Here is a 16,184-nt window from a genome sequence, read left to right on the forward strand (position 1 = left end):
TCCTTTAGTCCTTGGGTCTGAGATGGGAGTGGGTGGGCTGGATTTTATTGATTGAACCACATGGGGCTTTTAGCCAAGGTCTGGTGGTAGGAAAACTCCCACGAAGGCTTTTTCAAGCCTTTCAGCAATGGTCACTTTGGATCAGTCTGTCCTTCCTCCTATATGTCCTGTTTGTCATCTTTATCATTCTCTTGCTTGGGGAACAGAAAAGAGCCCAGTATGGCTGGATCCAAGTAAGCCAAAGAAGAGTGGTAGATGCCTGTGTACCCATCAGCTTTCAGGACATCTCCCTTGGGGCCCCCCCAGCCACTTCCATGCACAATGGCCATGACTAAAGACATCATCTTCCTGTTGGACTCAACTTATCTCACATTCTAAGTTATGCTTGGACTCTCCAACCTGAGACATGGATGGGAGCCTCATCTGCTCCCTCACTCACACCCTTCCAATTCCACCTCCTAAGCATCTCTCATATTGGCCTTTTCTCTCCTTTTGTGAAACTAGTGTCATCATCTCTGTCTAGATTACTGCATCTATCCCCAACCTCCCTGTCTCCCCTTCCTAAGGACACCAAATCAATCAGTATGAAATTCACGTACAATTGAAGATCTTTCTGTCCTGCTTAAGACCTTTAAGATCTACAATGTTAGATACAAACTCTGTTACATGGCCTTATCCTCCCAGGCCAGGGCTCTTTCCAAACTATGAGCCTTCAAGTAATGGTGAAGAATGACAAGACCCCCAGTGCAGAGGAAGAACAGGTTTATTTGGTAAAGATAATGGAATGTAAGGGACCTAGTAGGCAAGGAGGACAGCAGGTCTCACAGAAAGAAGACTGCTCTGATCCCAAAATGGTGGCTGTGTCATTGTCTAGGACATGGATCAAGCTTCTGTGAGGCCTGGGAAGCTGGGCAGGGAGTATGTTGAGCAGCAGGAAATGTTTCTGTTGGGAGAAGACACCAGTCAGAATGGAGACTTAAGATCACTGACTCTTCTTATTGGTACTGGCCCATCATCAAACTCTCTCTCCAGTGGGAGGGGAGGAGGCTGAGATTCAGGGGCTAGGGGTCTTGTCTTAGCCACAGTGCAGCCTAGGCCTGGGGCCAGGTGCCTCCTTGTGCACGTGTTTGAGTGTGTGTGTATGTCCATATGTTCTTGTGTGTGAACGTGTACATCTGCGGATATGTCTGAGTGACCATGTGTTTGGGCATTTATGTCTCTGTGTGTCTGTGACCATGTGTGTCTTTTTGAAACACTGTGTTGCTCCACCTATCAGCATATCTGTGCTTCTGTGTGTGTCTGCATGGGTGTCGGTCTCTCTCTTTGGATGTCACTATCCCATGTCCCCTGCTGCCCCCTCCAGAAAAAGGACAGCCAGTCCTACAAATCCTGGGGTGGGGGGCAGGAATCATCACACCCACCATCATGCTTACACAGCAGCACTCACCAGCTCAGCAGAGGCCAGGGCTCTTCCTGGAAGGCTTAGACCTTGATGACAAATTTCAATCCAGGGATTAGCAAGTCTGGAAAAAACAAAACAAAACAGATCAGAGTGATGACCTCAGTGTGAAGGAGTCCAGAATTCCTGCTGAGGTCTGGGGCCAAGGGATGGGAGCTCTGAACATCCAGCTCAGGCTGGACTTGGAGGGGCAGGCCTCCTTCCACCAGCCAGCCCAGTTGTTCTCTGTGTCAGGTCTGATTGGGGGAGTCAGAGTCTACACTTCAAAAGTATCTAGATAACTAAAGGCAAAAATGAAACTCAAAATGGGGAGAGTTGAGGCCAAAGGTCTGACTATCTTCCAGCTTGCAGTAACAAAGCTCTCCATGGGAAACTGTTGTTCCTGCAAGGGGGACAAGAGGGCTTGGAAGTGGGTACTTACTGGCAATGTTATGTACCAGGGTGACATCCAGGTGGCTGAGAATTTCATTGACCAGAGCGCACACCTGGGGCAGAGAGGGGAGTTAGGCAAAGTGGCACCTGGAGGGAGACTCTGGTGACAGCAGCATCCCCTGCTGAATTTTGGGGGGAGATTTTCTATCATTTTTCTATCTCTAGAAGTGCTTGATTCTAAGCCGTCCCACAGATGAATGCTCACACATCCACACTGGATACAAGGAGAAACTGAAGCCATGAATTGCACGACATGCCTGGGTTCACTCCGTGTTACCACATCTGCTTCTAAATAGAGTGGGCTGTTCTATAAGGAATAAATTTCTGTTTATAAAGGACCCCAAGCATAGGACCAGACTGGGAGCTCCTGGAAGCAGGGGCCAATCCATTCCAGTGCAGTGTGGACAAGCACAGTGCCTGGCCCAGGGCAGGAAACAATCAGTGTTAAAGGATAGAAAGAAGAAACGTGGACAGATAGATCAATGGACAGATGGATTGATAGATATAAATTACTTATTAAACCGAGAGGCTCAGGCCAGCTCATCCTAGGGAAGTCTTTCAGCCTGAGAATCTCTAAGACCCAAGGATCAGGAGAATCCCACTTTTGCCCACTTACCTTGCCCTGTATCAGCTCAGAAGGAACATTATTCACGATCCCGGTGAGGCTGTCGACAAGGCTTTGAATGAGGGGAGGGGCAATTCTGAAAGAGAAAAGTCATGGGGTGACGTTGGACCTGCAGCCACCTGCAGTTGCTATGGAAAAGACTTCAGAGGGACCACTATGCCCACCACAGTCTTAGCACTAAGCAACTGAAAACTGCAGGTGAACGCCAAAGGGTCTATCTAAGGGTGAGTTACGCTCCACACAGCACACAGTAGTAGTAGTAGTAGTAGGTATGTGTTGAATAAACACATGAAGTTATTCACAAAGTCTTTGTAGAACCCATAAATGAATGAATAGTGCTTAGTACATGGCTATCATGAGGATTCAACAACATGATACATGTAAAGCACATTATTTGTGTTCAGTAATTATTAGCTATGATCAGAATGACTATTGCATATTCTGCATGTCATAGTCTCCCTGTGTGACAGGTAACTAAACTAAGTAACTTAGCTAGGCTCCATAGCTATTTTACCCTTTACTGGGATAAAGTACAGTCATACCTATTATACTAGTAGCTCTGTCAATAACCCCAATGTAGCTCTGTATTACAGATGAGTAAGCTAAGACCTAGAGATGGGGAAGCATTGTCCAAGTTCACACAGGATGCTCCCCACTTCCTCCCTCCCACTTCCCAATAAGAGATGGGGCTTGAACTCAGATCTCTTGTTGTCTAATCCAGCATAAAATTGACTGGCCTGGTTTAAGAAGAGACAAGTGACTCTTTACCCATCCATCTACCTATCCATCCATCCATCCTTCCAGCCATCTATTCATCCTCCCTCTCATCCATTTTCCCACCCTTCCAATCTCCCATTCACCTATTCTCCCACTGTTCCATCTTTCCAGTCATCTATCCATCATCCCACCCTGACGTCTATGCGCAGAAGTTACCCACCGTGGACTCACCCATCAAGCGGGGAGATTTTCAGGCTGCCAGGGGAATGGGTGCAGTCACCAACGATCAGGCGGAATTTCCCCTGATCATCTTTCACAACTAAGAGTTCCACAGTGATGTTCAGCTTCACATTCAGTCTCCATGGACCTCCAACTATGGGCCTACAGAGGAGATGGAACAGTTGGCACCTGGCCCCGCCACATTCCAAGACAGAGGGGGATTTTCTCCTCACCAGGAATGCCAGCCTCACTTCATTCCATCTTGCCCACAGTTGTACTCATCTCATTTCCCATTAGGGAAAACCAAGGCTCAAAGAGTTCAAATGAAATTTCCCAGGATTACTTGGCATATCAGCAAATAAGCTGAAGTTGGAGGTTCAGGTCTACTAGATGCCAACACCCCCTTTTTGGTTACCCATTGTCATCAGAGTCTCCTTTGGTGAACCATCCTCCCACACCCTGTGGAGCCCGCTCACATCTTCACATTGATGACCAGGCCCAGAGGAATGGTGACATAGAGACGGTGGCCATCAGGACTCTGCACAAGGCCAAGTTCCAGCAGCCGAGGATCAGTGACTTTTACTCTGTCCAAGGAGCAATATTGGAGAAAGAAACATCAGCTCCTCTAGCCCCAATCTCACTAAGGCCAGAAACCACCTAACCCAACCTCACTCATCCCAGTGACGGAGCTGCCCATAAGGTAGGGTTGGAGAAACAGGAAGGGAGTTTTGAAGCAAAAGCCACATGGGTTCAAAATTGCACATTAGTCTTCCCCAGTCTCTACAATGGGTCAGATCCTAACACACTTATTGACCTCTCCTCATCTCAATTCTAGGAAGTATTTCTAAATAGGGGCCATGTCTGGGTAATACTTGCACCTCGTATGCCCAGCGCAGAGCCTAACAAAGAAAAGGGCTGTTTCATATTGGTTGAATTTGTGGATTAATGAGAGGATGGATAGACAGATGTGTGGGTGGATGGATGGGAGAGTAAGTGATTAGATGAAAGGGAAGATGGAGGAACGGATGGATGGATGGGTAAGTGGATGATGTATTGGCAACAGCAATAAGTTTTGCACAAACATTTATGGATAGGAATCACTCAACCTGCCATGGCCTTCAGTGACAGGTCAATTGACAATGTTTATCATGGGGATTAAGAGACAGGAAGTCAGGGAGAAGGGGCAAAGGATGGAAGTGAGCTCTTCTCTGTGACAGTCACTGCACCAGGTGATCTAAATCTTCTCTAGTCCTCCAAACAGTCAGTGGATATTATAATCTCCATTTGCAGATAAGGAAGCCAAGCCCAGAAAAATTGAGTACCTTGTTCCAGGTCACCCAGCAAATACATCGTATATTACAGAATCAAACTCAAGTCTCTCTGTCTGCCTGTCTTCAAGTCAGAGGGCAAGCACCTGGATGGATAGGGATCTTGGAAATTGCTTTGATCCAGGCTTATCAAGGGACCAAGCTTTGTCAGCATCAAGCTTTTCCATTATTGCATTCTTGTCTTAAATGAAACAGCACATTGGGTCTTTCCACGGACATCACATTGCTCTTAATCATATCACCAATGTAACTGAGGAGGGCAACCTACATTTCCTTGCTTACATTGAAGGCTGCCTGTGTTTGAAGGGATTCCACAGGTAGAGAGAAAAACATTACTGCAGTGTAGTGGAAAGAGCCTTGGCTTTGGGCTTAGGTAAACTTGAAATGGATTCTTTGCTCTGCATCACTGTAGTTGTGTGAGCATGGGGACCTCTCTAGGCCTCAGTTTTCCCACCTGTAAAACTGGAATTGTTATCTTGACCTCAAAGGGTTGTTGTGAGAATTGGAGAGGATGCTGGGGACCCAGGACGTGTAAGAGGGTGGCTGGTGTGCCCTGCAAGATTGTGAGAAGGGTCTCAGGACTGAATCTTGCCCCATGTTCAGGCTGGCCCGCTCACTCCTTTAGGGCCACTGCCTTGGGATGTCAGATTTCCAACTAGGCTCCCTGGTGGGGGCCAAAGCTCTCTTTCAGGACAACTCACTCAATGAGGTTGTTCTGGAGAAGGTCCCCAACCAGGCCATTAGAGTTGTCTCCTCCAGCCTTCAGGATGTCCAAGATTGGACAGTTTTTGAGAATGCCCAGCAGGTCCCCAGAGAGCAGGCCATTGGTGAGAGCTGGAAATGGACACAAGGGTCCCCAGGAATCAGATTGGACAATTCCATCTACTCTGTCCCTCCTTCCCCACCATTCATCCCTGCTCTCATCTCTCCTCCACTGGATGGTTGGACACACACACACACACACACACACACACACACAACATCTGAAAGTTGTCAGAGACTCTCACCACTTATCAAGCTTCCAGCAAGATCCGTGGGAATCGAGGACAGAGCTGGCAGTAGGGGCAGACCTTCGCCTTCAAGCAGGGCCTTGGTTTGGGCCAGCAGCCCGCAGAAGACAATGAGGCCCCGAATTTGAAACATCTCTCTTGATACCTATGGAGAGAATGAGGGGTCCAGTGTGACATGGATAGCAGAGAAGAATTTATCACCTCCCTCACCTGCTCACTTGTCTGCTCCCCAGAACATCAGGTAGTGAGCAATAATAGCTCCCACTGTTACTATGATAACATTGAGCATTTTCTCTGTGCCTGGCATAAGGATGAGTGCTTACACTCAGTGACCTATTTTATCTTTCCCACAACCCTAAGACATGGGCACTTGTTACCTGCATTGCATAGATGACGAGACTGAGGTCTAGCAGGTTTCAGTAACTTCCCCCAATGTCGCAAATATACAGTGGAGACAGGATTTGGATCCAGAACTGTCTGACCCAGAGGCCACTGTTTAAATGAAGTGACCACCAGATTTACGCGCCAATACCTTGTATCACTGCCCCCAGTCTCTGCTCTTCAGACAAAGCAAATTAAGAGACTTAAACATGCTCATGGCTGAGGAACTAGACTGCCTCACAGTCAGCCCCACTAAGTCCTTTGGTCTCAGGTCTAGGCCCTGATGGTTTGTGGAAGCCTCACAAGTCACAGAATATTGGAGCTTACACAGCTGTAGCCACCATCTCATCCATGCCCAAGCTGGGGAAGCCTTGAGGCCATCCAAAGCCTTCATTACATGGGGACCCAGGGGACCAGAGATGAGTAGTGATGCTTCCAAGGTCACACAAAAAATCGATGGCAGAGCTGTGGCTGGAGGCAGGTCTTCTCGCCCTTCCCTCACCCCACATATGAACACAAGCCTACTTACTATCTCTTCTTCTCCTTTCAACTTAACGGATTTCTGGAGTAACCCCTGAGGTTTGTCTGCCTTTTGAACCAGCCCTCTCCCAGACACCACTCATCTTTTCCCGGACCTATTTGGCAGCCAAAGGGATCAAAAGTGTCAAAGCCAGAGCTGGAACCTATACTTTGGAGATGGCTAGTTGCTTTGGGCAAAATCCCACCAACTGGGTGATGTGGCCAAAACTCTAACACTGTGATTGGCTGAATTTGAAAGGCCTTTTTGGCCCAAAAAGCCAGTGAGCCCTCCCTGGGGAGGTGAACTTGGGTCGGGGGCTCTGAATCGTTTAAGGCAACAGACCTTCAAAGAACCCAGTTGAAGCTAAGGACCCTAGTCCAGGAAAAATGAATCAAAAAAATGTACAAAATTGGGTGGATAATTTTAGGAGGTTCGTGGATAATCCTAATCCCCAATGGCAAACTCGGGGTAGAACTCTTGCCTTAGAGATTTTGATTTAGGGTGTGAATAGCATTCCCCTGAGAAGGTCTAACCTGGAAAATTCAGTGGTTTACACTTACAGCCACCTGCTCCCATCACCATCAAATTCTCTGTTGCAGAATATTTCTACATCAGTGTTACTGGTCTCTTGGGAAAGTGGAGTAAATAGCTATCTTCTCTATCTCCCATAAAATGGCCAGACCTGCTTCTCTTGGGGGAATGAGCGATCCTAAGGGGAGCCTACCAGTACTGGCCCCCCAGCGAGCAGCTCCAGGAGCCCTGCCACCCAGGAGCACTAAGAGGGAGAGGAATGGGCAGATCTCACCTGGACCACTCAGAAGGCCTCGTGCTGTCCTGGTCTGCCCTTCCCTTTCTTGCTTGCTTCTACTGAGGAGGCAGCCTCTTTTATAGTGTGGGAATCAGGAAACATGGGCTCAGAAGATGGGTTTCTAGATAATTCAGAATTCTGCAATCTGGTGGTGTCTTTCAGGGCTCTCCAAAGTAAATAATTGCCAATCACATTAGAAGGTGGGGCAGTTAAGCCATTTGATCGGCAAGTTAAACAGAGAAAAACTTGAGATGGGGTTGTTACTCAAGACTTCACAGTTTCAGGAATGGGGCTGGAGACCCATGCTCCGAGGTGGACTGAAGGATCACGTGTGGGACACCAGGAGAAGCAGCCAGTGGAGCCCAGGAGGGGCCCTCAGTCTCCCATCAAGGCCCTTTTCCATTCCTGATCCAATACTTTTCTCTGTTGGGGGACTTCTGCCCCCAAAGTGTTGAAAAGAGCAAAACTGCATGTGAACTCCACACATCTGGGGTGTCCTCAATTCCAGGCAGGGGCCTCCCATTTCCTGAGTTTCTATTGCGTGAAAGTCACATGAGGGGCTATATGTCCTCACAACAACCCTGAGAGGGAGGGTTATTTCTTCTTACTTACAGAGAAGGAAACTGAGGCCCAGGGGGACAAGTGACCTGCCTGGAGACACGGACAGGTGGCAGAGCCAGAACTCAACTCATTAGATCATAATGACAATAAAAGCAATGTCAACCAACACTTCTTGAGCTCCTGCTGTGCGCCAGGCCCTGTGTAGTTTTTCACATACAGCTTCTCATGAATCCTCACAGCATCTTGTAAGGTAGGAATGAGCACCACCATTTTACAAGGAAGAAACTGAGGCTTGGAGTGTGAGGCGACATGTTGGAGTTACATGACTGGTGTGGAGTGGAGGCAGTGGTACTGTACTCCAGGCCTTTCTCTTATCACTTGGCTGAGAGGTGGAGGTGCTTTCCCCACACTCAGTGACCATTTTCCTTTCCCTTGTCTATGAATTTCATGCTCTTATGCTTCCAATTTTCATATTCCAGAATATTCTTTCCAGGTTCCCAGGTCTGAGGGATTTTGTGTATCCTGGTCTCTAATCTTACCCTTTCTTTTACCCTCCCTCCGTGAAGGACAAGGCATTTGTCTCCACCACTTGGGCTTTTGGAGTCCATTGTACAGATGAAAAAACTGAGGCACAGAGAGGCCAAGGTCTTGGATTGGCGAGAGCAGACCTTGCTCTGCAAAACCTAACATCCTAGAAGCAAAAGAGGAGAAAGAAGAAAATGCTCATTTAACGAGCACCTACTATGTGTGTGATACTTTCCATATTTGAACCTCATCCTCATCAGTGGTTGGTATTGTTGCTATGTCAGATAAGGAGCCCTCGTGGCTCCATAGTTAAGTGCTTGACTGCTAACCAAAAGGCTGGCAGTTTGAACCGACCCAGTGGCTCTGCAGGAAAAAGACCTGGTGATCTGCTTTGTGATAGTTAAGATTGTGTGTCAACTTGGCTGGGCCATGATTCTCAGCAGTTTGGCAGTTGTATGATGTTCTGACCAATTCCATGATGAGATCTGATATAATGTGATCCCCTCCATGATGGGAGCTGCTGTGAGTAGCCAATCAGTTGAAAGGGAATTTTGTTGAGCCTGTGGCCTGCATTAAATATAAGTAGACATTCTGGCAAGGCTTGTGGGCTTTTGCTCGTTCTGGATCCTGCAGCTGGCTCCTGTTCTTCTGACCTCTGGTTCTTAGAAATTGAGCTAGCAGCTAACCTGGGATTCATTGATCTCTGCAGCCTGTAAGCAAGAGCCCTGCTCTCTGACCTGCTGATCTTCAGTTCACCAGCCCCTGCAGCTACGTGAATCAGGAGAAGCCTTTATTCTGACCCACGGACTTGGGATATTCCAGCCTCGACAACCTTGTGAGCCATTTCCTTGACATAAATCTCACTCTACATATACTTATATGCTTTACTGGTTTTGCTTCTCTAGAGAACCCAGGCTAAGACATGCTTCCATAAAGATTACAGCCTAGAAAATTCTATGGGGCAGTTCTACTTTGTCACATGGGTTACTATGAGTTGAAATAGACTCCACAGCACTTAATAACAACATTGATGAGTAGACTGAGGTTTGGAGAGGGGTGGCTACTTCCCAAGGATACATAGCGAGTGCGTGGTGGAGTTGAAATTCACCCCATGTTTGCCAGACTCCCTGTAACCACTGAGCCTGCTGCCTTTCCCTCATGCCAGGCCTGGGCTGAGCCTGCTTCCATTTTCTATGAGAGCCCTGGCCAATACCTCCAAGGGGCAGGTGGTAACAACTCTTGTGGGTTGTTTAGGTCACTTCAATATTTGTGGAGAAAATGAGGCAGAAAAATCAAAGAACTCATTCAAGTTTGTGCAGTCAGTTAATGGACAGCTTATATCCTTCAGCATTAAGGCAGGAGGCTGAATATGTGTAGTGGCAGGAAGAGGATAGGTTTGGGAGCAGACAGCCCTAGTTTAAATCCTGTGGCCCTGGGAAAGTCACTACAACCCTCTGGACTTCAGTTTCCTCATCTGTACAATGGGGAGGATAAGATTTACCTCTCAGGGTTATTGGGGGTCAATGTTTGAGAAACTGATATGAATCTCTGTTCATGAACTCAGAAGTCCACGAATTTTTCCTATTTATCTATAAACCCAGTAAATCCCAATGCTGTTGAGTTAATTCCAACTCATAGCAACTCAATGTATTACAGAGTAGAACTACTCCATGGGAATTTCTTGGCTGTAATCTTTATGGAAACAGATCACCAGGCCTTTCTTCCAAGGTGCCTCTGGGTGGACTTGAACCATCAACCTTCTGGTTAGCAGCTGAGTGCCTTAACCATTTGCACCAGCGCTCCCACTAGTTGTGAGACAGCCCTGAATTCTAAACCCGGCTCAGCTGATTACCAGCTGCATGACTTAGGGCAAGCTACTGCCACTCTTTCCCCCACGTGTCTGTCAGCTTGTCGTACTATGGGGGCTTGCATGTTTCTGTGATGCTGGAAGCTATGCCACCAGTATTCAGATACCAGGAGGGTCACCCATGGAGGATAGGTTTCAGATGAGTTTCCAGACTAAGACAGAGTAGGAAGAAGGACCCGGCAGTCTACTTCTGAAAAGCATTAGCCAGTGAAAACCTTATGAATAGCAGCGGAACATTGTCTGATATAGTGCTGGAAGATGAGCCCCCAGGTTGGAAGGCATTCAAAAGATGACTGGGGAGGAGCTGCCTCCTCAAAGTAGAGTTGACCTTAATGATGTGGATGGAGTAAAGCTTTTGGAACCTTCATTTGCTGATGTGGCACGACTCAAAATGAGAAGAAACAGCTGCAAACATCCATTAATAATCGTAACCTGGAATGTACGAAGTATGAATCTAGGAAAATTGGAAATCGTCAAAAATGAAAAGGAACACATAAACATCGATATCCTAGGCATTAGTGAACTGAAATGGACTGGTATTGGCCATTTTGAATCTGACAATCATATAGTATACTATGCTGGGAATGACAACTTGAAGAGGAATGGTGTTGCATTCATCATCAAAAAGAACATTTCAAGATGTATCCTGAAGTACAACGCTGTCAGTGATAGGATAATATCCATATGCCTACAAGGAAGACCAGTTAATACGACTATTATTCAAATTTATGTACCAACCACTAGGGCCAAAGATGGAGAAATAGAAGACTTTTAACAGCTGTTGCAGTCTGAAATTGATTGAACATGCAATCAAGATGCATTGATAATTACTGGTGATTGGAATGCAAAAGTTGGAAACAAAGAAGAAGGATCAGTAGTGGGAAAATATGGCCTTGGTGATAGAAACAATGTCGGAGATTGAATGATAGAATTTTGCAAGACCAATGACTTCTTCATTGCAAATACCTTCTTTCACCAACATAAACGGCAACTATACACATGAACCTCGCCAGATGGAACACACAGAAATCAAATTGACTATATCTGTGGACAGAGACGATGGAAAAGCTCCATATCATCAGTCAGAACAAGGCCAGGGGCCGACTGTGGAACAGACCATCAATTGCTCATATGCAAGCTCAAGATGAAACTGAAGAAAAACAGAGCAAGTCCATGAGAGCCAAAATATGACCTTGAGTATATCCCACCTGAATTTAGAGACCATCTGAAGAATAGGTTTGATGCACTGAACACTAGTGACCAAAAACCAGATGAGTTGTGCAATGACATCAAGGACATCATACATGAAGAAAGCAAGAGGTCATTGAAAAGACAGGAAAGAAAGAAAAGACGAAGATGGATGTCAGAGGAGACTCTGAAACTTGCTCTTGATCGTTGAGCAGCTAAAGCAAAAGGAAGAATTGATGAAGTAAAAGAACTGAATAGAAGATTTCAAAGGGCGTCCCGAGAAGACAAAGTATTATAATGACATGTGCAAAGAGCTGGAGATTGAAAACCAAAAGGGAAGAACATGCTCGGTGTTTTTCAAGCTGAAAGAACTGAAGAAAAAATTCAAGCCTCGAGTTGCAATAGTGAAGGATTCCATGGGGAAAATATTAAACGATGCAGGAAGCATCAAAAGAAGATGGAAGGAATACACAGTCATTATACCAAAAAGAATTAGTCGATATTCAACCATTTCAAGAGGTGGCGTATGATCAGGAACCGGTGGTACTAAAGGAAGAAGTCCGAGCTGCTCTGAAGGCATTGGCGAAAACAAGGCTCCAGGAATTGATGGACTATCAATTGAGATGTTTCAACAAACAGATGCAGCACTGGAGGTGCTCACTCATCTATGCCAAGAAATATGGAAGACAGCTTCCTGGCCAACTGACTGGGAGAGAGCCATATTTATGCTTATTCCCAATAAAGGTGATCCAACCGAATGTGGAAATTATAGAACAATATCATTAATATCACACACAAGCAAAATTTTGCTGAAGATCATTCAAAACTGGCTGCAGCAGGATATCGACAGGGAACTGCCAGAAATTCAGGCAGTTTCAGAAGAGGACGTGGAACCAGGGATATCATTGCTGATGTCAGATGGATCCTGGCTGAAAGAGAATACCAGAAGGATGTTTACCTGTCTTTTATTGGTTATGCAAAGACATTCGACTGTGAGGATGATAACAAACTATGGATAACATTGCAAAGAATGGGAATTCCCGAACACTTAATTGTGCTCATGAGGAATCTTTACATAGATCAAGAGGCAGTTGTTTGGACAGAACAAGGGGATACTGATTGATTTAAAGTCAGGAAAGGTGTGCGTCAGTGTTGTATTCTTTCACCATACCTATTTAATCTGTATGCTGAGCAAATAATCTGAGAAGCCGGACTATATGAAGAAGAACAGGGCACCAAGATTGGAAGAAGATTCATTAACAACCTGCATTATGCAGATGACACAACCTTGCTTGCTGAAAGTGAAGAGGACTTGAAGCACTTACTAATGAAGATCAAAGACCACAGCCTTCAGTATGGATTACACCTCAACATAAAGAAAACAAAAATCCCACAACTGGACCAATGAGTAACATCATGACAAACGGAGAAAAGATTGAAGTTGTCAAGGATTTCATTTTACTTGGATCCACAATCAACAGCCATGGAAGCAGCAGTCAAGAAATCAAAAGATGCATTGCACTGGGTAAATCTGCTGCAAAGAACCTCTTCAAAGTGTTGAAGAGCAAAGATGTCACCTTGAAGACTAAGGTGCACCTGACCCAAGTCATGGTATTTTCAATCACATCATATGCGTGTGAAAGCTGGACAATGAATAAGGAAGGCCGAAGAAGAATTGACGCCTTTGAATTGTGGTGTTGGCGAAGAATATCGAATACACCTCGGTCTGCCAAAAGAAAGAACAAATCTGTCTCAGAAGAAGTACAGCCAGAATGCTCCTTAGAGGCAAGGATGGCAAAACTGCATCTTACATACTTTGAACATGTTGTCAGGAGAGATCAGTCTCTGGAGAAGGACATCAGGCTTGGCAGAGTACAGGGTCAGTGGAAAAGAGGAAGACCCTCAACGAGGTGGGTTGACACGGTGGCTGCAACAATGAGCTCAAGCATAACAACAATTGTAAGGATGGCGCAGGACTGGGCAGTGTTTCGTTCTGTTGTGCATAGGGTTGCTATGAGTGGAAACCAACTTGACGGCACCTAACAACAACAACAACTGCCACTCTTTGGGCTTTGGTTTCCTCCTCTATAACATGGAGCTAACACCACCCACCTCCTAGGGCAGTGGAGAGGGTTAAATGGGGGAACAAATGCAGCTTCCAGCCTAATACCTGGCACAGAGTCTGTGCCCTAAGACTGTGAATTGCAGCTACAGGGCACAGATGGTCGGGCCTGAAGCAAGGTTCAGGTCATAATGTGCGGATTCTTTCTGCTTAAACGGAGCCCTGGTGGCCCAGTGGTTAAAAGCTACGGTGAGCTACGGCAGCTAACCAAAATGTTGGCAGTTCAAACCCACCAGTCACTCCTTGGAAACTCTATGGGGCAGTTCTACTCTGTCCTATAGGTTCACTATGAGTTGAAATTGACCCTACGGCAACGAGTTTTTTCTGCTTAAGCTGCCCCTACCCCCGACCCCAGTATTATGATACCAAAACCCGTTGCCTTCAGGCCTATTCCGACTCGTAGTAGACCCTATAGAACAGAGTAGAACTACCCCACAGGGTTTCCAAGGAGCTGCTGGTGGATTTGAACTGCCAACCTTTTGGTTAGCAGCCGAATTCTTTAACCACTGCACCACGAGAGCTGCAGTATAATGATTAAAAAAAAAAAAAAAGCTGTCGAGTGGGTTCCGAGTCATAACGACCCTATAGGACAGAGTAGAACTGCCCCATAGGGTTTCCAAGGAGCAGCTGGTGGATTCCAACTCCTTGAGGAAGCCTCTGAACTGCCCCAGGAGGGTTTAGGAGGAAGGTGACAAACGGTGCCTTCAGTGAGAGCCCAGGCAACCCCCAGGGTACAGGACCAGCTTTCCTGTGTTTGCTCTTTGACTCAGGAGCAGGAAGAACCCCACAGGCTCCAGGCTGTCAAGGGGGGCCATTTGTGTGAATACCAGAGTTTAGGGTTGCAAATCCCTGGTAAAGCATTTCAGATTAGGAAGCTTGAATGGAAAGATGGAGACTTGAGCTTCTCTTGCCCTATTTTTGTCTGAGCTGTTAACACTTCCTTGTTTGGGTTCGTCAGTTCAGTGGAACATGTATTTCATCACTTTCCCCTGGAAGGGAGGGAGGGAAGCCTGGGGGCGGGGGTTGCTCTAGAGTCTGGCTGCCTGAAGGCAGCCTGGACTTGGCCATTTCCTTGCTACGTGACATTAGGCAGGTGACTTTATCTCTCTGAGCCTCAGTTTCTACTTGGGCGAAATGGGATAACAGTTTTGTTATGGGGTTTGCAGTAAGGATTTGATGAGATGCTGAATATAAACTCCGAGCACCATGTTTGGCACATACCAAGTGCTTAGTACATGAGTGATACTACTGTTGTTATTCCCCCTTGATTTCTCAGTATGTTTTCCAAACCCTCGGGTGGAGATGGGAGGGAATCAATATTTATTAACTGCATAGTCAATAATCAAATAATTAAAAATTATTTAAATGACATATAATAAGAATTTCCCGTGGACCTAACATATGTTAAACATAATACAAATGATTTTTAAAAACGTATTCATCACAAGCAGCCTGCAAGGTATTTTTAAATTTTTGTTAAAATAGAATATTTATTTTAAAATGCACATAAGCAAATAGTTCAAAGAATTTTCACAAAGTGAAACACTTCCCCCTAACCAGCACCCATGTCAAAAAACAGAGCAGTATCAGTTCTTCAGAAGCCCCTTTAGTCCCCTCCCAGTCCCTAAGCTCTCCCAGAGGGTAGCCACTCCCCTGTTCTCTAACAGGATAGATTAGTTTTCCTTATTCTGGAGCTTCATACATATGGGAGCATATGACATGTGCTCTTTTGCATCTGGCTTCTTTCACTTAACCTTGTGTTGTTTCTGCAACTCATCCAGATGGTCATGTGTGGTTGTGGATTCCTTTCATTGCTGCAGAGTTTCCCACTGGGTGGCTAGGCCGCAAGTTATTTACCCATATTCTATTTATCTGTTTTTTAGATGAGCAGTTAGGGAGTTTTTAGTTTGGGGCTGTTGTGAATATTGCTGCAGTGAACATCAATGCACAAGTCTTTTGGTGCCAGCTAGCGTGCATTGCTGTTGAGTATACACCAAGTGGGGGAATTGCTGGGCCATAGGGCAGGCACATGTTCAGCTTCAGTAGATGCTGCCACACAGTTTTATAAAGTAAAATTTACCTCCCACTAGCAGTATGTGAGGGTTTCTGTAGTTCCATGCCCTATAAGAATTTGATTCCCATTCTGCAGATGAGGAAGACTGAGAAGTAAAGTGTTTTTTCCCAAACAGCTACTGAGTCATAAGACCAAGATTCATTCACTCATTTAACCATAAATATCTGCTGAGCCCAAAGTCTGTGCCCAACTGTATGCTGGGGGTTGGTGACTCATCAGTCACCATGATGGACACGGTCCACACTCTCATGGGACTTCTAGTTGACCTGAATCTAATTTGAACTCAAATATGTTCAGCTCCAAAGTTTATGCTTTTCCACTCTGTCACCCTTTCTCTGGAGCCTGGGG

General features: G+C 45.9%; 1 protein-coding gene across 1 annotated transcript; it reads right to left on the reverse strand.

Moving 5' to 3' along the window:
* Positions 1 to 1,482: 1,482 nt before the first annotated feature.
* BPIFA1 (BPI fold containing family A member 1) lies at positions 1,483 to 5,923 on the reverse strand. The gene is made up of 7 exons (XM_049869903.1): positions 5,788 to 5,923; positions 5,482 to 5,614; positions 3,929 to 4,036; positions 3,465 to 3,614; positions 2,508 to 2,592; positions 1,881 to 1,944; positions 1,483 to 1,523 (listed from the first exon to the last, which is right to left on the reverse strand). The coding sequence occupies exons 1-7, from the start codon at positions 5,921 to 5,923 to the stop codon at positions 1,483 to 1,485; spliced, it is 717 nt and encodes a 238-aa protein (XP_049725860.1).
* Between the last annotated feature and the right edge of the window lie 10,261 nt (positions 5,924 to 16,184).

The sequence above is a fragment of the Elephas maximus genome, chromosome 25 (assembly GCF_024166365.1).
Source record: "Elephas maximus indicus isolate mEleMax1 chromosome 25, mEleMax1 primary haplotype, whole genome shotgun sequence".
Lineage (NCBI taxonomy): Eukaryota > Metazoa > Chordata > Mammalia > Proboscidea > Elephantidae > Elephas > Elephas maximus.